General features: G+C 47.9%; 1 protein-coding gene and 1 pseudogene across 1 annotated transcript in view; one reads left to right on the top strand and one right to left on the bottom strand.

Moving 5' to 3' along the window:
* The window catches only part of ST14 (suppression of tumorigenicity 14 (colon carcinoma)), a 27,094-nt gene extending 10,623 nt beyond the window's left edge, over positions 1-16,471 (top strand). The window contains exons 11-18 of the mRNA XM_006901734.1: positions 1,877-1,981; positions 2,255-2,365; positions 2,476-2,589; positions 2,918-3,040; positions 3,983-4,169; positions 14,835-15,109; positions 15,976-16,112; positions 16,310-16,471. Coding sequence (XP_006901796.1) covers positions 1,877-1,981; positions 2,255-2,365; positions 2,476-2,589; positions 2,918-3,040; positions 3,983-4,169; positions 14,835-15,109; positions 15,976-16,112; positions 16,310-16,471 — 1,214 coding nt within the window. The remainder of the gene's footprint in view (positions 1-1,876; positions 1,982-2,254; positions 2,366-2,475; positions 2,590-2,917; positions 3,041-3,982; positions 4,170-14,834; positions 15,110-15,975; positions 16,113-16,309) is intronic.
* LOC102870124 lies at positions 9,620-10,365 on the bottom strand (annotated as a pseudogene).
* Positions 16,472-24,689: the final 8,218 nt, after the last annotated feature.

The raw sequence follows: 24,689 nt of genomic DNA, 5'->3' as shown, positions 1-24,689 counted from the left end.
TGGAGACTAAGGTGCGTCTGGTACAGGCCATGGTCTTTGTAATCACTTGTTATGCTGGACAATGACCAGGGAGGATAGAAGGAGTATTGATGCTTTTGAGCTTTGGTGTTGGAGAAGAGTGTTGAGGGTACCATGGACTGCTAAGAATACAAACAGATTTATCCTGGAGAGGGTTAAACCAGGCTGCTCCTTGGAGGCAAGGATTCTGAGGCTTTGTCTAATGTACTTTGGTCATGTTGTAAGGAGAGACCAGTCCTTGGAGAAGGACATCATGCTTGGGAGGGTGGAGGGCAGGCTCAGGAGGGGAAGGCCCTCTTGGAGGTGGATTGATTTGATGACTGGGGCAATCGGGATGAGTGTGTCGGAGACAATGAGATTGGCACAGGACAGAGCAGAGTTTAGAGCTGTTGCACATACTGTTGCTATGAGTAGCAAGCAACTCGATAGCACATAACAACAAAGTATCCTTGATTATAGCAAATCGAGGTTTGAATTTGTTCTTCAGTCCTTGAGCTTAAGAAATGCTGAGTGAGTTCGGCCCTATTGATTTTCTGACTCTAACTCCTTCCATGTTTCATTGTAATATTTTACTTTGTCATCCTGCGCTGCCTTTTGAAATCTTCTATTCAGCTCTTTATAGTATCTTGAATTCTTCTTTCTGCTTTCGCTTCTCTGTGCTCCAGTGCAATATTCAGAGTCTGTTCTGACATCCATTTTGGTCTTTTCTTCCTCTTCTGTCTTTGCAATGACCGTTTGCACTCTTTTTTGTTTGTTTGTTTTAAAATGTATATTCACATAAAAAATACTATAAAGGCTATAGATTAAACTTTTATACCCTATACCGTTTGCACTCTTTCTGGATGATACCCTTAATATCCTCCCACAGCTCATCTGGTCTTCTTCGCTCATTCGTGTTCAAGGCCTCAAGCATGTTCCTGAGAACAACGTAGTACACAATAAAAACAACAAACGAGCCTTTGTAACTATCGCTGTGTGTTCTGACTTCTAACTCCCCTGTGGGGAGCTCTGGTGGTGCAGTCTGCAGGGCGTTGTATTGTTAATCCAAAAGTGGCACCTCTCTGGGGATTTGAATCCATCAGCTACTCTGTGGGAAAAAGATGGGCAGACTCTTCCTGTGTGATGACCATCTCAGGACACCCACTGGAGAGTCTCTTCAAACTTGACAACAATGAGTGAACAACCCTATAGTATGAGGTAGGGTTTCCTGGGCTTTTATCTTAGTGGGAGCATATTGCCAGCTCTTGTCTTCCATTGATCACCTATGGGATTTGAACTGCCAACCTTTTGGCTAGTAGTCAAACACTTAACCATCATGCCACTGGCAGCATACCCTACAGGTTACGGTATAGTGGTGACAGTGACTTCACAGTGTCATCTGCCTAATGATACTCCATTTTGACATTAATTGTCAGAGGCTTCCCATCTTCAGGAAAATTACAATGTGGCCTGGGTATTACAGATTGTGTTTTTAGCGTGGGGTAGTGAGGAGGGCAGGCCCGCCTTCACCCTGAGCTACCTCCATGTCCAGGTTGGTGCCCAGGCCAGAGGAGGGCCACAGCAGGCAGGGGTGCACAGAAGCAGGACTGATTACACGTTCAGGACAGCCTCCTTGCTAGGGTGCCAGTCACAAGTCTCTCAGGGCTGGTCTCATGCTAAGAGCCCACGCTGTCCCTCATCACCAGCTTTGTGGCTGTAGGCTGCTTTGTCAGGCAGCGGCATGTTAGGAGGAAGCACACTTTGGGGGCTGGGAGGTCCTGTCTTGAGGCCACAGACTAGGACCATGGGAGAACTTTCTGTCTTGAGTATGGGAGGCTGGTGGGGTGGCTGTGGATCTCAGGCCTGCCCTGTCCCACAGCATGCCCAGGAATGTTCACCTGCAACACGGGACGGTGCATCCGGAAGGCTCTGCGCTGTGATGGCTGGGCCGACTGCGCAGACTACAGTGACGAGCTCAACTGTGGTGAGTGGGTCCTGAGGTCCTGAGCTCCGTCTATGCTGCCCCTGTCCAGGCTAGTTCCCATAGGCACCCCTTGTGTTCAAATCTAGCCTGAGCCCTGCCCACTTCTGCTGTGGGAATCTTGATTTCTGCCAGGTCAGCTCCACACTTGGTAGACAGGGACACCCCAGCTTCATCCTTTGGGTGAGAGTGGGGTCCCCTGGCAATCTCAGGGTGCTGTGAGGACTTCAGCCCCAGCTGACCCTGGTCTGTGGGACCTCCCCCTCCTCCCTCCAGTATGCAATGTCACGCACCAATTCACATGCAAGAACAAGCTGTGCAAGCCCCTCTTCTGGCTGTGTGATGGCCTGAACGACTGTGGGGATGGCAGTGATGAGCAGGGCTGCAGTGAGTCACGGGACACTCCTTGGGGACAACTGCTGCTTGGCGCGCCCTAGCCCTGGGGTAGGTGGGGGTGGATGGATGAGTAACCCTCTCTAAGCATCTGGGCTTCACAGAGTGTCCAGCCCAGACCTTCAAATGTGGCAATGGAAAGTGCCTCCCACTGAGCCAGCAGTGTGATGGGAAGGACAACTGTGGAGATGGGTCAGATGAAGCCACATGTGACAAAGGTGAGCACTGGCATCGAGTGGCAGGAGCGGAGGAGCTGGGGGAAGAGCTGGGTCCAGTCCTGTCCTGCAGGGTCTCTTTCCATGATGCTGCTGTGAAGGGCAGCCCACCACCCAATCTAGTAGTCACCACCTGATTGCTGAGTGTACCCTGGGGCTCCTGGGAGGGTGCCACCTTGACCATGGCATTCAGGGAGAGGAGGCAACACGTGCTTTACAAACATGACTTGACCCGAGTGAGGGTCATAGATAGATGGGTGATCGGGTCCCACCCGCACACTTCTGGCACTAACTGGGTGGCATGTGGCTCTCTGTTCTCATCCTTGGGCAGTGAGCATTGTTACCTGCACCTCACGCACCTATCGCTGCCACAACGGTCTCTGCTTGAACAAGGGTAACCCAGAGTGTGATGGGATAAAGGACTGCAGCGATGGCTCAGACGAAAAGGACTGTGGTGAGCAAGGCACTGGTACCCCGGGCTGGTGTACACTGGGCAGGCTACCTGCTCCTCAGTATAAGGAGGCTGAAGTCAGGCTAGTACATCCACTGCCAAGACCTGTCATCCAAGGGGCTGTTACTGTCCACAAGGGCTTTTCCTTAAAGATACTCCTGTGGGTTAGCTATGGTCCCCGTGGTGAGGTCCCCATAGGTTAGCTGTGGCCCCCTGGTGTGATCTTCACAGGTTAGTTGTGGTGAGGTCCCCATGGTGGGGTCCCTGTGGTAACCCCATGGGTTAGCTGTGGTGGGGTCCCTGTAGTGAGATCCTCATGGCTGTGGTGAGGTCTCCATGGATTAGCTGTGTTTCTTTGCTGAGGTCTCCATGGCCTAGCTGTGGCCTTCATGGTGAGGTCCTGGGTTGTCATCACACTGGGTTCCCAGGTATGGCTAGCTGCTCTCCTGGCCACAGTGGTTGGGTTGCCCCTGCCTTGTGCACAGAGAGCACCTGGGTATCCTCCTGCCAGGGGAGCAGGTGGCATTGACAACACTAGTGGCCTCCTGCTGCTGGGGGAGAGAGGGTGGTCCTGACATGAACATTGATTGATGGCTGTGGTCATTCTGTGGCCTCCATGACACCTGTCCTCTCTTCCCTCTGGGGCTAGAAAGAGTCCTGGCCTTCAGTATTCAGGAGACCTGTGCGAACCAGATCCAAATCAGATCTATGCAATGGCCCTGTTGCGTGTACATGGCAGGGTGGGGAGATGGCAGAGTGAGAAGGGAGAAGTCTTTGAAGTTGAAGACACTGGAGGGTCCTTATGCCTCATTGCTGTAGTAGTGCTGAGGGACACTCCAGAGGCACCTCCCCAGACCTGTGCCACCCTGAGGTGCTGAGCCCAAGACGGGACCCCTGTTGTCTGCTGTCCCCTTGACTCACCATGTCCGGGGATGCACTTTGCAGACTGTGGGCAGCGGTCATTCAGCAGGCAGTCACGCGTCGTTGGGGGACAGGATGCGGATGAAGGCGAGTGGCCCTGGCAGGTGAGCCTGCATGCCCTGGGCCAGGGCCACGTCTGCGGGGCCTCACTTATCTCCCCCACCTGGCTGGTCTCTGCAGCACACTGCCACGTTGACGACAAAGGCTTCAAGTAAGTCCCGATGGGGAGGGAGGCAGTCTTCTCTTGGCTCTGCTGGTGGGGGATTGGAAAATCCTGCATCCCTGTGTCTGCATTTGGGCAGGTGGGCCTGGAGAAGAGGGAACACTCCAGCTGACTGATGGTCCTTCTCATTAGATGCTCACCCAAGGGGCAATAGTCAGAACAGAATAAGGAGACACCACATGGTTCAAAATTAAGAAGGGTGTCCATCAGGGATGTATCTTGTCTCCATACCTTTTCAATCTGTATGCAGAACAGATCATCCAGGGCGCTGTAATTCAGTACCATATTATTTTCTTTGTTGCTAACATTGTCCAAAATTGGTCTTTGGGGGTCTCCAGGTTGGCTCCAATGTGTCTCTGGTGCTCCAGTGTTTGTATTTTGAGCCCAACATCATATTCTGGGCTAATTCTGCATGTCTGCTGTACCCCCTAGGATCTGTCCTTTTTCCCATGAGCTTTTTCATCAATGATGTTTAGAAAACCAGGTCTGGGTGCTGGGTGAGCCCATTGTTTTAGCACATGCAGTACTTAGAATCTTTCCTTAGAACTCACTCCTATACCCGCCCTTCTTCCCCCGCTGATCACTAGACCTACTTCTGCCGGTCAGCTCTGCTGTCACTGTTCATCACCTCTGTCATGATGTGCAGTAGATAGATAAATGACTGAGATTTGGTTCTTGTTCTTTGCCAACTTCCCAGGGTCGGGGACAAGGTGTGTATGCACATACAGGCGTCTGCAGGCTACCTGCCGTTTAGAGTGCTGCCAGGCTGCAGGGTGGCAACTGCTAGGAATCGCTGTTGAAGAGGGATATCTGCTGAGTTTGGAGACATGAAAGAGTTTGTCAGACCAGTTGGGTGAGACCTTCCATATGAAGGGCACCTGATGAGCAAAGGCGGTGAGTTTAGAGTGACGCAACAGCTTAAAATTTACATCCTGAGTTAAAGGGCTTGTCAAAGCTTAACTGAGAGGACCACAGGCTCAGCCCCAGCCACCAGCATCCAGTCCACTGTTAGCTGTGCAACCTTGGTCCAGTAACTTTATCTTTCTATGTCTGATTCCTCATCTTTAAATGAGCCTAGAGTGACTACACTGAAGGACTGCTTGAAGGTGGACATGTCTGCTGTGTCAGTGCTTGCAAAGTGGTTGATTGCAGCACTGTCAGCTTCCTCTAAATGCCAGCTATTACAGCCATCTTCTCCCACCCAAATGGGATCATTTGATGGACGGGGCTGTGGGCTAACATTGGCTGCATCTTCATAACGGTCCAGTTGTTACCTGCAGACATACCTATACATGTCACCTTAAGCAGCCAAAAATGTATTCTGCTCCTGTAATCAGATACTGCCCTAGCATTCCTAGAGAGTGTGCAGCTTGCTGACTTTGTGGAAAAGACCCCTGAGGCAAGGATGATGAGGAGGCCTTCAGGTTGGAGGACAATTTGGGGGAGTTGTTGTATGTGTAGGGCTTAGCTCTGGGGAGCAGGTGGAGAGCATAGTTACAGAGAATATCCAGAATGAAGGATATGTAAGTACTAAAGACGAGGGGAGGTGGGCCAGAGGGGGTCTAGAGGGATTTTCCTTGCTCCCTCATCCCATCCCATCCCATCCCATCCCGTCCCGTCCCGTCCCGTCCCGTCCCGTCCCGTCCCGTCCCATCCCGTCCCGTCCCATCCCATCCTATCCCATCACATCCAGCTCTAAGCCTTTGCTTGTAATATTCCTGCAAATCTCTTTTCTTCCATTCATACTGCTTCTGGATATGGACCCTTGGCTGATCTGGAGACCATATGGGAGGATGGGTGGGAGAAGTCACATAGGATGAGGCCAGATAGAGACATACAGAATGCCTGGACAGGGCAATGAGGCTTCACCTGTGAAGTCCTTAGGATCATTATAGAAACAACCTTTAGGAGGTTCCTAGTGTGAGGTTAACGTGAAGCAAGGTTGGAAACAGTGAGACCCACCTGGAAGCTGTAGCTTTAGTCACAGTGTAGGAATCTGCAGGGAGGTGGCAGCAGCCCAAGAGGAATAAGTGGGGCTGGGGTGGTGCTGGGATAGATAGGTCAGTGTCAGCTTGTGACTTCCTCAGAGGCCAGGAAGGACACATGTTAATTTGTTTTATAGAAAAAATAAATGCTCTTTATGCATTTGTTTTGGCTTATAAATTTTCTATTTATATCCTCCCCCACCTCACTTACTCTACTGAAATAATTTCAAGACAAAAACCTTCAAAGAGTTGGGAGTACAGAGAAGAGATGCACAAGTACAGTGGGCATTCAGAGGCCATCACCCCTCACCTATGCAGGGTATCTTCCTGTGTCCCATGTTCCTGACCATCTATAGTTCTCACCCTGAGACCATCAGTTCTTGCCAGGAGAGGCTTTCCTTGGAGAGGGACATCATGCTTGGGAAGATAGAGGGTCAGCAAAAGAGAGGAAGACTCTCAAGCAGGTGAATTGACACAGTGACCACAGCAGTGAGCTCAAGTGTATCAGAGATTGTGAGGATGGCACAGGATAGGACAGGGTTCTGATGTTGGTCATAGGGCCTCTATGAGTCGTGCTTAACATGATGACATCTAAAACCAACACCCATGTATCCGCATGCACATGAAATCCCATGCCTGGGGCTAGTTGCTAGACTGTCTTTGCTAAGGGTCTTTTCCCTTGGTAATGAATCCTGGATGGTGCTTTGAAACACTATCCTGTTCCCATTTCACCTGAAGCATCTGTTAATTAATTTTGCATGTGTTGATTATTGCTGTGATAGGTACAAATAATTATATTTTATTCTATCATTTCTTTTATGTGTTGTATTATTATGTGCCATTTAGAACTGACTCATAGTGGGCTTTTAGAGACTATAAATTGCACAGTAGGAGATTGCCCATCTTTCTCTTGCAGAGCTCCTGCTGGATTTGACCTGCATGCCTTTGGGTTAGCAGCATAACTCAGCCAATAGCCCCATCATGGCTCTTTTTCTGTAAAGACAAGTTTTCCATCTCCCAGCCCCCCCGCCCCCCATAAATTACTAGAGAATCCTGGTGTAATCCTCAGTAAGTTTCACTGCTAACCAAAGGCTGTGAGTCTCCAGGTGTTTGAATTGCCGGTGACTTCCTGACGCAGGGTGAGCAGTCTCTTCCCGTTATGATTGGTTGTTGCTGTTGTGGAGTATGACAAGTAGTAACCCTGTGGACAACAGATCGGAACCTGGCCCTGTCCTGTGCTTGCTCACCATCTTTGAGAGACTCAAGTGCATTGTTTGAGTCTTTTTGAGGTTCTTCCTCTCTGTCTCTGAACCTCCACTATTATGATTTAGAGCCTTACAAACCCTGTGGAGGGTTGCTGTGAGGCAGAGACAACTGGTAGTAGTGAGTTTGGGTTTTAAAAATTACTATGAAGTTGTGTTTTAGATTCAAATGGACCCCTAATTTCCTTTTATAAGAATTATCTGTGTGTATAGTAATTTAATCTTATTATTGTTTTGATTTTCTTTCTCCTCTGTTTTTCTAATGACCTTTTGCTTTCTTCATGAATGATATCCTTGATATCATTCCACAACTCATCTGGTCTTCAATCATTGGTCAATACCTCAAACCTGTCAGGTTTTTTTAATAAAAAAAGTTAAGATCTCTTGTATTCCCCTGTACAGTATTTCACTTAGATAAAACTAGCAGGCTACTTGCTGCTCAAAAGACAGCCCCAGAGAGGCCCCAGAAGGCAATCCATCCAGAACTGCTTGTCATATATCTATGCTGTATATACAGGTCAGCAACACCCCCGTCCCAGCACCCCCAGAAGCCACTTGGGTAAGTGAGTGGAGGGGCCCATGGCAGTCAGGGAGCTGCAGCACAGCCGTCCTGCCTGAGTTCTGTCACCCCACAAACAGTCAAGCGTCGCAGCCCTCCCCCAGAAGGTCCCCAAGTCAGAACAGGAAAGGAGTAAAGAAAACTAGGGCAGCAGCTGTGGAAACCCAGAGAGGAAGGGAACCAAATAAATAAAGAAATGTATACATATATAACAATAACCTCCAGGTTAGAGAGTGCGCATCTTTCCAAAACAAACAAACAAAAAAAGAAGTAAAATAACTCAAAAGGGGGAAAAATTAGATCAACTACAGTCTTTTGTACATTACCATGTAACTGTACACACATTTACAGCTTCTCTGTTGATTTGCATTGTTTGTGCATTTTTGTGTGTATGAGGTCTTAGCTTTGAAAATAGTTAAAAAAACAAAAACTAAGATCAGTTCACTCAGAGGTTTACTAAGGGAGACAGAAAAAAAGGGCAGGTGGTTTTCTACGAAGATGGCGCTGAAAGTGAAGAAGGAAGCCCCTGCCCCTCCCAAAACTGAAGCCAAAGCAAAGGCATTAAAGGCCAAGAAGGCAGTCCTGAAAGGCGTCCACAGCCAAAAACAACCTTCCAGCGGCCTAAGATGCTGAGACTCCAAAGGCAGCCCAAATACCCCCGGAAGAGCGCCCCCAGGAGAAACAAGCTTGACCACTATGCCATCATCAAATTTACCCTGACCCTGAGTCAGCCATGAAGAAGATAGAAGATAACAACACACTTGTGTTCATTGTGGATGTCAAGGCCAACAAGCACCAAATCAAACAAGCTGTAAAGAAGCTCTATGACACTGGTGTGGCTAAGGTCAACACTTTGATTAGGCCTGATGGAGAGAAGAAAGCCTATATTCAACTTGGTCCTGACTATGATGCTTTGTATGTTGCCAACAAAATTGGGATCATCTAAACTGAGTCCAGCGGGCTAATTCTAAATATAAATTTTTCTCACAAAAAGAAAAGAAAGGGCAGGTGGCTCAGCATTTTGGGCCCGTAGTCTCTTCCATGACACCTTTCAAATGGAGGATGGGGGATTGGGAGCGGGGGATGCGGGGGTGGGGCAAGAAAAAGAGGTAACCAAAAAGAGGGGGGGGGGAAAAGGGAACCAAACCCAGGCAGATTTTTGGAGAAGCAGCAGGTAAAAGAGGCAAGTTCAAGTATTTCTTCCAGCACAGCCAGAGTCCCCCAGAAGGCACTCAGAAGAGTCAGAAGAAGTAATAGGGACATAAAATGGTGCTAGTCCTATATCCCACCCCAGCCTGTTTCCCCACTACCCGATCCGTCGCAGCATGATGAAGGCAACAGCTCCAAGGCAGGTTTTCAGCCCTCTCCCATCCCCTACGCCAGAAGTTTTCACAAGTCCAGTGGTGCTGGACAAGAGAGCATTTGTGGGAGTTAAGACCTAGGCCCAGAGTGAAGTGTCTTCTCCCTCACGTGGCAAGGCAGCCTCCAGGGGCCTGGGGTCTGGAACGAGTAGTAAATGTTCCTGCATCAAGCACTATCCTGCTTGGTAATAAGTGTACTTGGGAAGCTGGAGCTGGAAGCTTCCCCTCCCTCCAGGGTCTGACAGGGAGGTGAGGACTTGCCAGAAAGCTCCTATTTGCTGGGCTCTGGCGACAGACTGTGGAGATGGATCTCAGCCATTTCCTAGGGCAGGAAGACATCTTGCATTTAAGGATGGTTCTGGATTTCTTCAAAGGTTGGCCAATCTGATGGTCTCAGGGCCAAGCACCATTTAATGAGATGCCGACATTCTGACGAGACCCTCTGCCTGAAGAAAATTTTACCCCTAATGATTTCCTCGTTGTGCTCAAAGGGACTATCTCCACAGACCATATCATACTGCAAGATCCCAAGGGACCAGGTCGCTGCTGACTTGCCATGGTAGTGATGGTGGTGATTCCACTCTGGAGGACTATACATTCAGGTTTTATCGAGGTCCATGTAGACTGTGTCCTTGAGCAGCACCCCTGCTCTAAGTTGATGAGCTTGAGCTCACTGTGTCTGAAGTCGATGAGGATGTTCTCATCCTTGATGTTGCGGTGAAGCACCCCGCAGTTGTGGCAATGAATGCTGGACGGCCTCCAGCATCTGCCAGAAGCTGCAGGCCAGCTCCTCCTGCAGGGCCCCCTGCTCCATGATGATGTCAAAAAGGCCCTGCACAGGCTCTGACCTCTCCAGAATCAGGACAAAACTGTCAGGCCTCTCGAACCAATCCAGGAGCCTGTGATGCCCAAGAAGCCTGAGCTCACCTTCTTCAGCAAGAGTACTTCCATGGGGACTTGGGCGCCATTGGGCAGCTTTCCCCAGTCAGAAATCCGGTCCTCCTCCACATGCTTGATGGCCACCATTGTTGGAGACACAGATTACACAAGTGGAAGCTGCTGCTGCCCACCTGATACTGCTACTCTGGGGGTTCCTTATCCTTGCCCAGTGCCAGCTTGAGGCTTGCAGGGAGTGGGTAAGCAAGCTGATTTTGGAAAAGAGCATCTCAACCTCCAGGGCATCAGCGCAAGGCCCATGCCTGGAGAAGCCACAGCAAGAACTGGAGCTGGAGCTGGGGCTAGGCTTGCACTGGTGGCTGCGCCTACTGCTGGGGCTGTGGATGGAGCTGAAGGCTGAGGACCAGTTAGAAGACTACTGGGGGGTCAGGCTGCCCCGAAGACAGCAGGGTGGGCGTTGTGGAACAGGGGATTTGTGGAGGCCGCCCCTGGTCTTGCCCCTCAAACTATTCTTGGTCATGAAATTCCAGTGGAATTGATTGAAGATCATATCTTGGTTCCTGTAGACTTATTTCCATTTTCTTTGGCCTCAATTTAAACTTTCATATGAGTAATTGATGATCTGTCACACAGTCTGCCCCTGGCCTAGTTTTGACTGCTGATAATGAGCTTTTCCAATGATTTCTTCCACAAATGTAGTCAATCTGATTCCTATGCAGCCCATCGTGTGAAATCCACGTGTAAAGTCATCTTTTGTGTCTTTTAGAAAAAGTATTTGCAACTAATAAATCCTTGTAAGTACAAAATCCATTAATTCTATTTCCAGCCTCATTTCTATCACCAAACTCTTATTTTCCAACTTTCCAAAATTTGGTAAAAATTCTCAATTTCTTCCCCTTTCGCACTAGGTGTAGGAGCATGTACTTGAATAATAGTCATGCTAACCAGCCTTCCTTGTATGTGTATGGGTATTATCCTAATACTTACAACATTGTATTTCAGGATAGAACTTGGAATTTCTTTTTTTACTATGAATGTGCAACACCATTCTTCTCTTTTTCATTCCCTGCATAGTATATGATATGATTATCTGATTCAAAGTGGCCCTAGCTGGTCCATCACTTCTTACTAATGCCTACTATGTCAGTATTCACGAGTTCCATTTTATTTTTAACAATTTCTGGTTTCCAACATTCAAGCTGCAAACATTCCATGTACCAGTTGTTAAATAATGTTTGTTATGATATTGATTTTCCTCATTTCAACTGACTTCCAATCTGGGTTTTACCACCACACTACTATAACTGTCCTCTTTATTTAGTGTTCACTGGGTTTTCAAAAATCTTTTATTTAGTATGTAGATGCCCCATCCTGCTGTTGTTGTTGTTATACTGAAACCTTTTCCACTAGTGTGTCAAATTCCAAATTTTGCAGTCTGAAAATTGACCAAACATGTAATCAGGATGTGTTATATTTGGTGACTGGAATACAAAAGTAGGAAATAGTGAAGAAGGAACAGTAGTTGGAAAATATGAACTTGGCAATAGAAATGAGGCTGGAAATAGAAGCATAATTAGAAACACCCAATCAGTTTACCCTCAGCTTTCACGTAAATAAAAAACCCTTACCCACCAGTATCCAACTTTGCCAAGCTAAAGGCTGGACCAATAGGCAGTGTCTTGATGAGTGGAGAGGAGATTGAAACTGTCAGCAGCTTCATCTTGCTTGGATCCACAATTAACATCCTTGGTACGAGTAGTAAGGACATAAGGAGACTCATTGCACTGGGAAAATCTGCAATTAGGCACCATTCCAAATTATTGAGGAGTAGTGATGTCAGTTTGAGGACTAAGGTGCATCTGATTCAAGCTATAGTCTTTCTGATTGCTAGCTATGTATCTGAGACCTGGATAATGAGTAAGGATGGCAGAAAAATAATTAATGCCTTTGAGCTGTGGTATTGGAGAAGAGCACTGAACATCCCATGGACAGCCAAGAGAACAAATAATTATATCTTAGAGAGGGTGCAGCCAGAGTACCCTCTGGAGGAAGGAATGATGAGGCTTCACCTCACATACTTTGGACATATTGCTAGGAGGTGCTATTCCTTGGAGAAGGACACGATATTGGGAAAGGTGGAGGGTCAGTGAAAGAGAGGAATACCCTCAAGCAGGTGGTTTGACACAGTGACTGCTGCAGTGGGCAGGAAGTATGAGGATGGTACAAGACAGGACTGGGTTCAGACCATTTGTTATAGGGTCACTATGAGTTGTATTCAACTCGATGGCTCCTAACAGCAACAACAATAGCATTGTTTTGATGTTCAGATTACTCTGAATTCAGATTTTTAAAAATCTATGAGATTTGGCTCTTTTTGTTGTATTTCATTGGTGGTTTTGGTTTTTTTTTATAAAATTGAAAATAATTTATTGCTTTTTCTCCTAAAGTTTTGTGGATTTGCACAGACACAAAAGGACCAAATTTACAGATTGCTCAGTTTAGACTAAGATCAGTGGTGAGATTTTGTGCCTCCATAGCAGTTAGCAGCCAATGCACCAGAGTTTGCCAGCAGATGTGCCCTGCCCCTGTTGAAAACAAGTTCCGCCAAGTTTGTATTAACACCTCCAGAGATACTCTCCTTATTCCTTACATACCATCTTACTTGGGTCAACAAGTCACTGGAATGATAGAGTTTGATTTGGGTTTTTGTTTTGCCCTCCTGCTATAGAAATGAAAAGTTCATTTCTGGAAAAGAAATTGATTAATAAATTCATTTTGTTCTGCTTCTACCTGACACAATGCTTCATATTCAACCCAGTACCTTTCTAGTTGCATTTCTTTTCTGCTATGAGTGCTTGAAATTGCTGCTGTTGGGCTTCTATATGTTTTGCTATAGATTTGAGCATGTTCCAGGCACCAATGGCTACCCACAGAGTTCTTACATTTTACTTTGAGCTTTGTAGTCTGCTGGGTAACCTCTGGGTCCAGTACCCACGCTTGTTCAGCTCACTGAAGTGCAGTGCTACTTCACTGAGGCTGTCCCTGGACGTAGCTGCAGATTCCTACTGTGATCCAGGCTGAGGTCTGTGACAGCTTCACTTTCCAGACAGTGGTACTCAGACTTCCTGATTCTCAGATTTTGTCAGTTTTGAGGACCCACTCGGGGTCTGACAGCACAGTGTATTCCAGAATTACTTTTTATTTCCCTGCCTCAGCAGCTCCTCCAGGGAGTCTGACCCCTGTTAGTGAAGAAAGTAACACAGATAACAGCATTAGGGTGCTGCTGGGAATGCCACACTACTCCCTAGGGCCTTTTATTTTTTTAAATCAAGAAAGAATTATTTGACTTTTTTTTTATCCCTCAACAAATACAATATATTCTGCTGTACAATTTTTTTCTTTTTTTCTCTTTTTTCATTGTGGTAAATGTATATGTTAACACAGCATTTGCAGCTTCAACCTTCTGTGCATGTCAGTGGCATTCGCTGCACTCACCATGCTGTGCAACTGTCTCGGTTTCTAAATTTTTCTGTCACCGCAAACAGCAACTTAAGGAGCTCTGGTGGCCTAGTGGGTAAGGAATTTTATTGCCAATCTAAAGGCACGCAGTTTGAATCTACCATCTGCTCCTCGGGAAAAAGATATAGTCTTTTGCCATGGGATTGTCAGTTAGATTCGAGGGCACCTAATAACAAAGAGAAACTCATTGTCTCTGAAGGGCCTTCGCCTGCCTGTCCATCCCTGGTTATGGAAAGTTAAGTTCTGTAACAGGAGACACTCAGTAAAACAGTTCAGGGTTAATGCTAAGTGGGAGTCCCACTGCTGACTGCTGGTAACCTCTGATAGGTTTTACCAACACCTTTGCCGGCCTGACAGTGCTGAGTTTTTCCCTCCTTGTTTGTGTCTGAATACCTGGGAACTGCTTATGAGGAGGTTGGTGGTTAGAACCTACCCCACTCCCCAAACTGAGCTACCAAGGAAAGGCCTGGCACTAGTGTCCCCTACAATTTCCATCTGGAAAGCTGGGGGAGTAATTCAGCCTTATGCCACTGGGGGGCCGCTGTTGGTCATTATTAGCTGGGCAGCACTGACTGGTTTCCTCTTACACTGAAGCTGTCTCCTAGCATCATCTGTCTGTCTGTTACCTGGCGGAGCTGCATAATCGTCACACGTGGCAGATAATATTTATGTTTTTCCAGTTTTAGACTGTATACTACTATGTTTAAAATGTATTGTAATTATGTTCTGTATTATCACTTCTGTGAAATTAATTTCATAAGATATATATATGATTGTGTAATCAGATAAAAATACCCTGAAGAGTTGAGGTGGGGGAAAGGTAAAGAAAGATTGAGTGCTGTAACAGAAGATGTAAGTAAAGTTTAGAGTTCAAGGATAAGGCCATGAGAGAGCTGTGCTCGCTAACTGCTCTCCCCCCCTGGGAAGTTTGTCTCCTGTGGGGAGCTCCTAGTCACCCTTCCAGAACACAAGGGGACATACCTGCATGCCTGCATCCCGCTTGCTGGTGCGACCATTCACATGGGAGTCATGCCCATTCAAACTGCCCTCTCCTTCTGTGTCCCACCCAGGTACTCAGACCCCACCATGTGGACCGCTTACCTGGGCCTGCATGACCAGAGGAAGCGCAGTGAGCCAGGGGTGCAGGAGCACAAGCTGAAGCGCATCATCCGCCACCCTGACTTCAATGACTTCACCTATGACTATGACCTGGCGGTGCTGGAATTAGAAAAGCCAGCTGAGTACAGCAACGTGGTGCGGCCCATCTGCCTGCCAGATGCTACACATGTCTTCCCGGCGGGCAAGGCCATCTGGGTCACGGGCTGGGGACACACAGAGGAGGGAGGTGAGTGCCCAGTGCAGGCCCCCAGTGCAGCCCTGTGATTCCCCGTTCCTTGGGCATGCAGCCCCTTTGCCCAGAGAGCTCCCCCTCATTGCAGTGGTGTTCATTGCTGCTTCATTCCCTCCTGTCAAGGTGAGGCTATCCCAGAGCCATGTGGGGAAGGATGGTGGGGTTCAGGCTTGTTTTGTGCTTTAATGAGCGATGCAGGGCAGGTGTTTCTTGCCTATTTTCAGTCCATTACAGATAAAGACGCCAGCACCTACACAGAGTGCTGCATAGGTAAAAGGAAACAGTGTGCAAAGTCTGGGGAGCCCAGCCCCTTCTACCCCTGATGGGAGGCAGGCTAATTGGTGTTTGTTATACTCTATTTAACACTTCAGTTATAAAGTTAACACATTTGATTGGAAATTTAAGAATGGAGGGAGAGAAGGAAAAGAACATTTTTTAGGAGCCCTGAGGACCCAGTAATTAAGGGCTCAATTGTTGACCAAAAGTTTCTAAACCAGCAGCTGCTCCTGGAGACAGAATTGGGAGTCTGCTCCATGGAGATTACAGCCTTGGGACCCTTACCCAGCATCCTGCTCTGTGGGGCCGCTAAGCTCTGCCCTACCTGGTTTCTAGGAGCGGAGGCCTCTGGGGGCAGTGGGTGAGGTTCTGGGTGACCACTGTGGGCATTCTGTGGTCTTTTCTTACAGCCTCTATTTCTTCTTCCCTCCCCTTGATATGTGCTGAAGGATGATAGTCACCACATGAGGGGCTGTGTCCTTAACTATGTAACCCCTCTTGGTGTGGGGCATGGGTGTCTTGTGTGACTTCCTCCACAGCAGTGCTTCCCGGCGGCCCCGTCACACCACCTACCTTCTCCTCAGGTACTGCGGCCCTGATCCTGCAGAAGGGCGAGATCCGTGTCATCAATCAGACCACCTGTGAGAGCCTGCTGCCCCAGCAGCTGACCTCCCGCATGATGTGCGTGGGCTTCCTCAGTGGAGGCGTGGACTCCTGCCAGGTGAGTGGCCTCCGCAGTGGGGGTGGGGAGTGGGAGCAGGATGGCTGGGATGTGTGGTCTCCATTTGTGGGAGGACAAGGAGTCTCACAAGGTGGGAACATGGCCAGCATAGGGCTTGGTGTCCTGTGGGGAAAGTCCGGTTGATGGGTGGGGGAGAGGGCAAGAAGGGCCCTCATACAGGACAGTTGTCCCCTCAGGGTGATTCTGGCGGCCCACTGTCCAGTGTGGAAGCTGATGGACGGATCTTCCAGGCCGGAGTGGTGAGCTGGGGTGAAGGCTGTGCGAGGAGGGAGAAGCCTGGTGTGTACACAAAGCTCTCTGAATTTCGGGACTGGATCAAAGAGCAGACTGGGGTGTAGGCCATGGAAACCCCAGCATGCACACCTACAAACTGAGGACAGTGGCTGGACTACATCCCTGTGGGACCTCCAAAGCCCAGAATCTCTGAGACTCAGATGGAGAACCCCCCAGAGAGCCTCTGCTCCCATTGCCCCCCCAAGTGGGGCTGAGGGCAGAGGAGAGCACCTGGCAGTGGTTGGAGACCTGGCTCATGTCTGCCCACAGCATTTTCCAGACCCTCTGCTACCCAGTCTGCGTGGGGCCCAGGGCTTTGACCTGGAGCTTGGGTCTCACTCCACAGAAGCCCCTGACCGAGGACCCTGGAAGCAAGCACTAATATTTGGGTGGGCCCAGGGTATACAGCTATGTTTTTAAGTAAAACATTTTATTTCTTTTTAGGTTAGCTGAGTTTTGGGGTTTTTTTTCTACTGGAATTGTTAGACTCTCCTCCCCGAGCCATGAAACCACTGTGTTGTCAAGTGTAGCTTACAGTGGCCCTCCTTTGGGTTTCTGAAGCTGTAAAAATTTAGGGGATGAAAATACCCATCCTTCTTCCACAGTGTAGCTGTTGGGTTTGAGCCATGGACTGGGAGTGGCCACTCTGCTGACTGCTCATTCCCTAGCCCCCCAGAGTCACCTGCCCACTCTTATCTGAGACACAAGGGGGAACAGGGAGCTGCTGCGCAGGCCAGGCCTGGACGGAAGAGCAGCTTGGTCACAAGGGGGAGAGTGGGAGCTCCATCGCAACCCCTTTCCTAGTCAGTTCTTCACTCACCAGTGTGCTCAAACCTGTTGGCCTGTGGACATTGATACTGGAGGGAGCTACATTCCCAGGTCTGGGGAGAGAGAAGAGAGGTGGGAACCAAGTCCGGGCCAGGAAGGCAGAGGCCTGAGCTGGCTGCATGGGCCATCGGTATGGAAGTTGTGTTTGTTCACACTGCACAGATGCTCATCCTCGAGGACACCAGCATGCCCTGTCTAGGAACAGCTAAGGCCAGAAGAATAGCTGAGTGCCTCCGCCTTCTTTGCAGGGTCAACCACTGCAAATATGTGTGGCGGGCAGGGGTGGGGGGGCAGGGAACCAATGATTATGAGAGAAACTCTAGGTAGGTCTGGCATATCTAATTGGGAGACCTGCTGAGTGTTCCGCATGCCTCATTCAAACCTCACTTCAACCATCTTTATAGAGAGTAAAAAAAACACTTAAAGAGCTTGAATGACTTAGGAAGCATGCATGGCAGCAGGCTGCGCTTAGGCCTTGTTCTGCCTGCCCGAGTACTCCTTCTTGGGAACCCCGACAAACCTCCCAGAAAACGAAAGTGTGATATGACTGAGATCGCTTCCTGCAAAGGCCTGTTTTCCAGTGTGGACAAACAGCATTTGCTCCATTTTTCCAGATTTGGTGAGAGTAGGGTTTCTCCACTCCTTAGGTCTCTGAAGCCACATAGTCAGAGGGAGGGCGATTTCCATCCACCCTGGTGGGCTCATGGCAGAATTCTCACCTGAGCAGTTTGCAGTGACAATTCTGGAGAAAGATGGACTAGGACGAAAGGCCTGGCTCTCTACAGAAGCACATAATTAGCTAATGAAAGCCCTATGGTTACAGTGTTCTGAGGTGCAGCTGATTTTGGGGTAGCCATCAGACCAGGCAGTGCTGTGTTGCATTGTGCATGGGGTCGAGTTGTGCTGACTAGATGGCAACTGACAACTTCTGAACTTGCAGTTAAGTTGACCTGTTGCACAATGTGGGCAACGGTGTGGGGAGATGGGAACTCTCTTACACTACTGGTGTATGAGAGGTGTGCAAAACGGTGCGACCTCTATAGAAAACACTTCTTGAGAAAGCTGAGACTAGGAGTATCACTTGATTCCTTGTTCCTACTAGATATGTATCCCAGAGAAATAAAAACTGCAGCACGAACTGACATACACACATTCACATTTATCAGAGTTATTTACAACAGCAAAGAGTTGGACACAACCCAAGTGTCGATCAGTGGGTGAATGAATGGCAGAGGAAACTGAGTTAGTTCAACCAGTGGGCTGTGCATCTCTAAAGAGTAATCAGGAATTTGTGAAATACTGCACAATGTGGATGAAACTAGGACAAGTTATGCTGAAACCAGACAAGTCAATATAAATTGGTCACAAAAAGACAATTATGGTATAAGGTCACTAATATAACAAACTAAGAAAAGGTTTACATACATTTAAAATCAATCTTGGAAGATTAACAGGGAAAACAAAAGGAGAGTGAAAACAATAGAAAAGTGAGTGAAGGGAAAAGAGTTTGATTAGACATTGTCATAAATCAATTGCATTACTCAATTGTAGTTAATGTTATAAACACAAAATGTCTCTGAATGATTGGCTTTACAACCAGAATAATTTGTAAACTTTCAAATAAAAATTTTGGCTTGTTGGAGAAGGAGCCCTGGTGATGTAACTGTTAAAGCACTCAGCTTCTAATAAAATGTCCATGTTTCAAACCCACCAGCTGGTCTCAAGGAGGAAGCCTTGTCAGTCTCCTCCCGTAGAGATCAACTCCTGGAAGCTCTGTCCTGTAGGGTTCTTGTGTGTTGGAATCCACCTGCAGCAATGATGGATTTCTCTTTGTGGAAAAGGGGTGGGAATCCCAGGATAGACTCCTTCCAAAGTGACCATCATGGGCCGAGCTTGGGGACTCACTGAATGAGGTTGAATGGCCAGCAGAAGGGTGAATGTTTATCACCTGGATGAAGATGGTGCAGGCTGCCCAGCCATGAAGTGATCAGCACAGTACTGCCAGCTGTGAGGGGTGTGCTCAGGGTGGGCCTGGGGAGTGGGCCCCTGGCGGGACTGGCACATTGACAGTCAGGAGTGGGCAGTGTTTCTGCATCTGCCTCATCACCCACCTGCTGTCTGCTCCCTGCCCGGTGCACAAAAGGACAATTGGGACTCACCTTCACTCCTCAGCCACAGTGTGGTGGTGGTGGTGTTATGTGCTGTCCAGTCTCCTGCGACTCATAGCTACCCTATGTACAACAGCCTAAACCCTCCTCTATCCTGTGCCACCGTAGTTTTTAAAAATTTTTCATAAAAATATGTAGCAAAATATTTGCTGATTCACAAGTCTTTTCCTGTATAATCCAGTGCATTGGTTACATGCAAAGTACACAAGTCCTCACACTGCTGTTCCTGCTCCTCTGAGAGATTCCCTGCTGCTCCTGTCTCTTCTGCCTGTGCAAGTTTTGGTCTGTCTGTATTTGGCACACTAATTGCTTCTGTGGTCTGATATGCCTACCACAGAAGACACTGCAGTTTTAAAAACAGTATTTTAGCTAAAAGTTTACATGCTTGTGTTTATTATCTAGTGCAACTGCAACAAAAATGCCTCTGACACTTGATTCCCTCACAGCCTAGGAGTCTCGATCTCAGGGCAGTGGCTCTAGAGGAGAACTTTCTCTTGCTCATGAGGAAGGTCCTTGGCAAGCAGCCCTAGGGGATGGTGGTGTCTCAGCCTGCAAGTCCAGGTCCAAAGGACAAGCTCTGCTTCCAGCCCTTCTTAGTGGTAACAGAGTCCCTCTTTCTCTGCTTGCCTCCACCAGCTTTAACATACTGAAAAATAAAAGGAGGTATAGGCCACACACCAGGGAAACTCTCCTTACATCACATCAAGACTGACATGATTAAAGGTGTGGGCTCCCACCTGAACTCCTTTACAACTGATCACATCAAGGAACTGACTATATCATGTAACAGAACTATGGCCCAGGCATGTACTTGCTGGGGACAAGGTGATCACTGACAGCTCCCCAGTCAACGATTTCTGGTTATAATCTTCACAATGCCATTAAGTTCATGTCCCTGCATTCTAATCTCCTGCATTCTCATGTCTGTTTTAGAGTAATGGTTGACGGCTTTCATGTAAGTGGTATCTAAAAGAAATACAGTAAGGGTGATAGTCTTTCTGAACCAGTTTGGTTCTGACTTTGAAGAATATCTCAGAACGGTGATCCTGGGGAGTCCTCTAGTCTCAACATGCCCCGTGTGCCTGAATTTTTGAAGAGTTTGGTTCTTTTCCACAATTTTCTCCCATTCTAGTTGATCTTTCTGTTGCAGCCCTGATTAGAATGGGGATGGTGTTAGCAGGCACCATCAAATTCTTGGTGTTGCATTTTTATGAACTCCTGTGCCTGTGCAGTTTGTCCCCTTCTCCTAATGGCAGACACACACCCAGGCTCATCTCCTGTGCCTCAGCACCAGCCTGCATCTTCATTCTTGCCTTTTTCCTCACCTAGTGTTTCCTAAAGCCACAGTTCAGCATGTTTCCACACAGCAACGGGATTCATTCCATTGTTTGTTCCATGTTTCAGAATCTTCCAGCTGGAGGATGTGTTTTCCTGGAATGTGAGTGTAACTTTCCTTTTCTCCAGATGGCCAGTAACAGCCTCCTTTTCTCCTGCTGGAAGTCACCCCTGATTCCCTGCCCATACCTCCATGACAGGGTGGAACCCAGCCTGAATGCCATACTGCCTTTGGAACTTAGAAGAATTCAGCAAAGTCTTCATTTTAGCCTAGAATCTTTCCGCAGAGTGCTCCAAAGACACAGTGAATGGGTGCCCAGGGAGGTGCTGAAAGGGGCCAGTGCCAGTGGTGAGGGTCTGAGCAGATAGGCTACACCTGCTTGCACTCCCACTCTCTTCACACACAATCTACTTGGAGTACAGTGCTGACAATATACAGGGTGTCTGACACACATTTGAATATTTATTATTTTAATGCTTTCCAAATACCTAAAGAACAACAGGAAAAGGTATAGAAACAAATGGAAAAAGAAGTAAATATATTTTAAATGCAGCAGTTTTATTGCAAAAATGGGGTAGCAAAGCTGATTTAAATAAGCATCAGAGGGGAAGATGATGGAAGTGAACATTCACTAGTTTATAGTTTTGTCAGTGTGACTCTAGACTGGTTTTGGTTAGGGGCAGGGAACAGTAGACAATTAGAGACATGTTTGTGGGTAAGAACAAACTTAGGGCTCATGTAGCTGAGAGATGAGGCAAACGTGAACAGTACAGACCCAAGACTACCCTGTGGTCACAGGCAGGTTTAATGCCCTGCTAGATCCTGCCCTGGGTGATATGATAGCCTTGTCCTAGGGTAAGTGTGATGCCCTGGGGTAAGTGTGATGCCCTGAGACAGGCGTGATGCCCTGGGGTAAGTGAGAGGTCTCAGGGATATGTGTAATACCCTGAGGCAGATGTGATGCCCTTCGGTAGGTGTGAGGCCCCTGGGGTAGGTGTGAGGCCCTGGGTAGATGTACTACCCTAGGTAGGTGTGATGCCCTGGGGTAAGTGTGATGTCCTGGGGTAGATGTGATGCCCTAGGGCAGGAGTGTTGCCTGGAGTGGGTGTGATGCCCTGGGGTAGGTGTGATGCCCTAGGCTGGTGTGATGCCTGGAGTAGGTGTGATGTCCTAGGTAGGTATGATGCCCTAGGCTAGGTGTGATGTCCTGGGTAAGTGTGATGTCCTGGGGTAGGTATGATGACCTAGGCTGGTATGATGCCCTGGGGTAGGTGTGATGCCCTGAGGCAGGTGTGATGCCTTAGGGTAGGTGTGAGGCTGTGGGTAGGTGTGATGTCCTAGGCTGGTGTGATGCCCTGATGTGGGTGTGATGCCTTGGGGGAGGTGTGATGCCCTAGGCTAGTGTGATGCCATGGATAGGTGTGATGCCTTGGATTTGGTGTGATGCCCTGGGCTGGTGTTATGCCTGGAGTAGATGTGATGCCCTAAGCTTGTGTGATGCCCTGGGTAGGTGTGATGTCCTAAGCTGGTGTGATGCCATGGTGTGGGTGTGATGCCTTGGGGTAGGTGTGATGCCCTGGGTAGCTGTGATGGCCTGGGGTAGGTGTGATGCCTTGGGTTTGGTGTGATGCCCTGGGCAGGTGTGATGTTTTCCTGGGTAGGTATGAGATGCTTGCTCTGGCTAAGTGCTGAGAATAAATGCCTATCTGGGGCACAATAACATGTGCACAAGGACTTGTCTGCTCAGTGGAAAGCATTTCTTGTGACAACTGCCTGAAGGGCATCCTGTTAGAACTGAAATATTTCCACCATTCAAACTCAACAGTTTGGAAAATCCTTAAATAGAAGCTCACCTCAGTCAACCTCTTCATACTTCCCCATAAGGTTGTTAAGACAGAGCCAGCCTTCTGATGACCAGGAGCTGCACCTTCTTCTGTCCAGTGCTGTCAAATTGCTCATGAAGGCTGCCTAGGATCCCATATCCTTGGACACATCTGGATGCTGCTTCCTCTTGGAGCTTTCCCACTGCCGCTTCAGACTTCACAGATCTCAGTACATTCATTTCTCACTTATCTTCCTTTTAGCCAGGAAACTGATTTCAAGCCTCCTTTAGATTTAAGGAAGCTGTGTCTACTCGTTCCCCTTCCTAGGACTTAACCACTGAAGACTGAAGCCAGGAAGCCCAGCTGACTCCTGCTTTGTACCACAGCACCTGTCTCAAGACAATGATTATAAGGTTCCTGTATGTCGAACTGAGAAAGTAAAAAGACAGGAAATACAATTTTAGATTAATTTTGGAAAAAACCTGCAACCTTTTATTACTGTCATTTGTTGATGATAATAAAAGATGGCATCACCGGCGCTGGCTGAAAATCGCCTTGTGACTTCATCCATAGCCACTGGTGAGAGTCAGCGCCCAGAACCATCAGGGGCTTTAAGCTCGTGGCCCACTGCTGTGGTGTGGACAGCTGAAACCCAGGCCCCGACAGGCACCTGGGGGGGGGGAGGGAATCCCAGACTCTATGCTCTGCTGGAGAAGGAGGGGCAGTCTCCTGTACCAGTCAGATCCAATTTGACGGTACACACACACACACACACTGTTTCTTCTTCTTTTTTAAAAAAAGACTACTTCAGCCGTCGCGGCCCTCTGCCCGGGGTGGGCTGCGCTTGGCCCCCGGCTCGGGGCGAACCGTCGCGGCCCTCAGGAGCAAGAAGGCAAGCAGCTGTAACCCAAGACCACCAGTAAGGTGATAAAGCGTCCTCCCTTCCCCCCTTTATGTCTACGCCCCTGTTCAGCATGAAGAAGCCAGAGAGTCGGCATCCAGTTCCCAAATCAATAAGACAGTTGGTTTAATTACTATTGGAAAATGCTTGTCATTCCTCTGTAGCATCTGGTCCCCACTGGACCCTCATCATTTTCTTCACCTGCTCCCCCCACCAACCAAACTGTGCAGCTCTGCAACTGCATCCTGGCCCATCCTCACCCTTCTGCCCCCAACCCTCACCTCCTTGTACCCCTAATATGTTTTTCCCAATAAAAAAAATATTTTTAATAAAAGGAAATGAAAGTGCTTAATGAATAAACAGCACGAATAATTATAGTGGTAAAAGAAAAAAAAAAAAGATGGCATCAGACCAAGAGCTTCCAGGAATTTAAGCCAGACTCAGAAGACAATGTGGAATGAGGATATTGTTGCGGAATCAAATAGATCTTAGCTGAAAACAGAGAAAATGTAAAAGATGCTTATCTGATTCATTGACTATGCAAAGGCATTCGGTTATGTGCACCGTAACAAATTATGGATATCATTGCAAAGAATAGAAATTCCAGAAGACTTAATTGTACTCATGCAGAATCAGTACTTAGATGAAGGCGTCCTCTTTAGAATATAACAAAGTGTGAAAAATGGTGCGGTCAATACAAGGGCAGCAGCTACCTCTACACTCCACAAGGGAGAAGAATCCTCATTAATAATATCCATAGCAACAAACTTTTTCTATGACGTCAGACTTTCCCAACACTCCTGAACTTTTTATCTAACACCAATAATCCCCCCACCAACCCACCCCCACCTGCTCTTGCTACTTCTTTCTTAGGCTCACCAGTCCATTGCAATGGCCATACAAAACTCACAGACAGTACTCATCGTTATGGAGTTTAATAGAGAAGTAACAGGTTAGAAACAGGGCAGTTCTTCAATCATAATAGCTTCTCAGACATACTTTTTTAAAATTAATTTTAATGAAAGTTTATAGAGACTTAGAGTTTCCATTTATTTATTGTTGCACTTTTCTCCCTGCCCACCCTCTCCCCCTCAATTCACTCTTCTCCTTGAAAAGTAAAGGAAGAACTCTTTCACTGTTATGCAATCCCTCCCCCCAAGTCCACATCACTGTGAAGACTTCATTCGGGACTGCTATCATGACAATAATATCCAATCACATATCCTG

This window comes from Elephantulus edwardii, unplaced genomic scaffold (genome assembly GCF_000299155.1).
Source record: "Elephantulus edwardii isolate Elephantulus edwardi_28Jun2011 unplaced genomic scaffold, EleEdw1.0 scaffold00341, whole genome shotgun sequence".
Lineage (NCBI taxonomy): Eukaryota > Metazoa > Chordata > Mammalia > Macroscelidea > Macroscelididae > Elephantulus > Elephantulus edwardii.
Note: the sequence above shows the minus strand (reverse complement) of the source record. Positions and strands in the feature narration are given on the sequence as shown.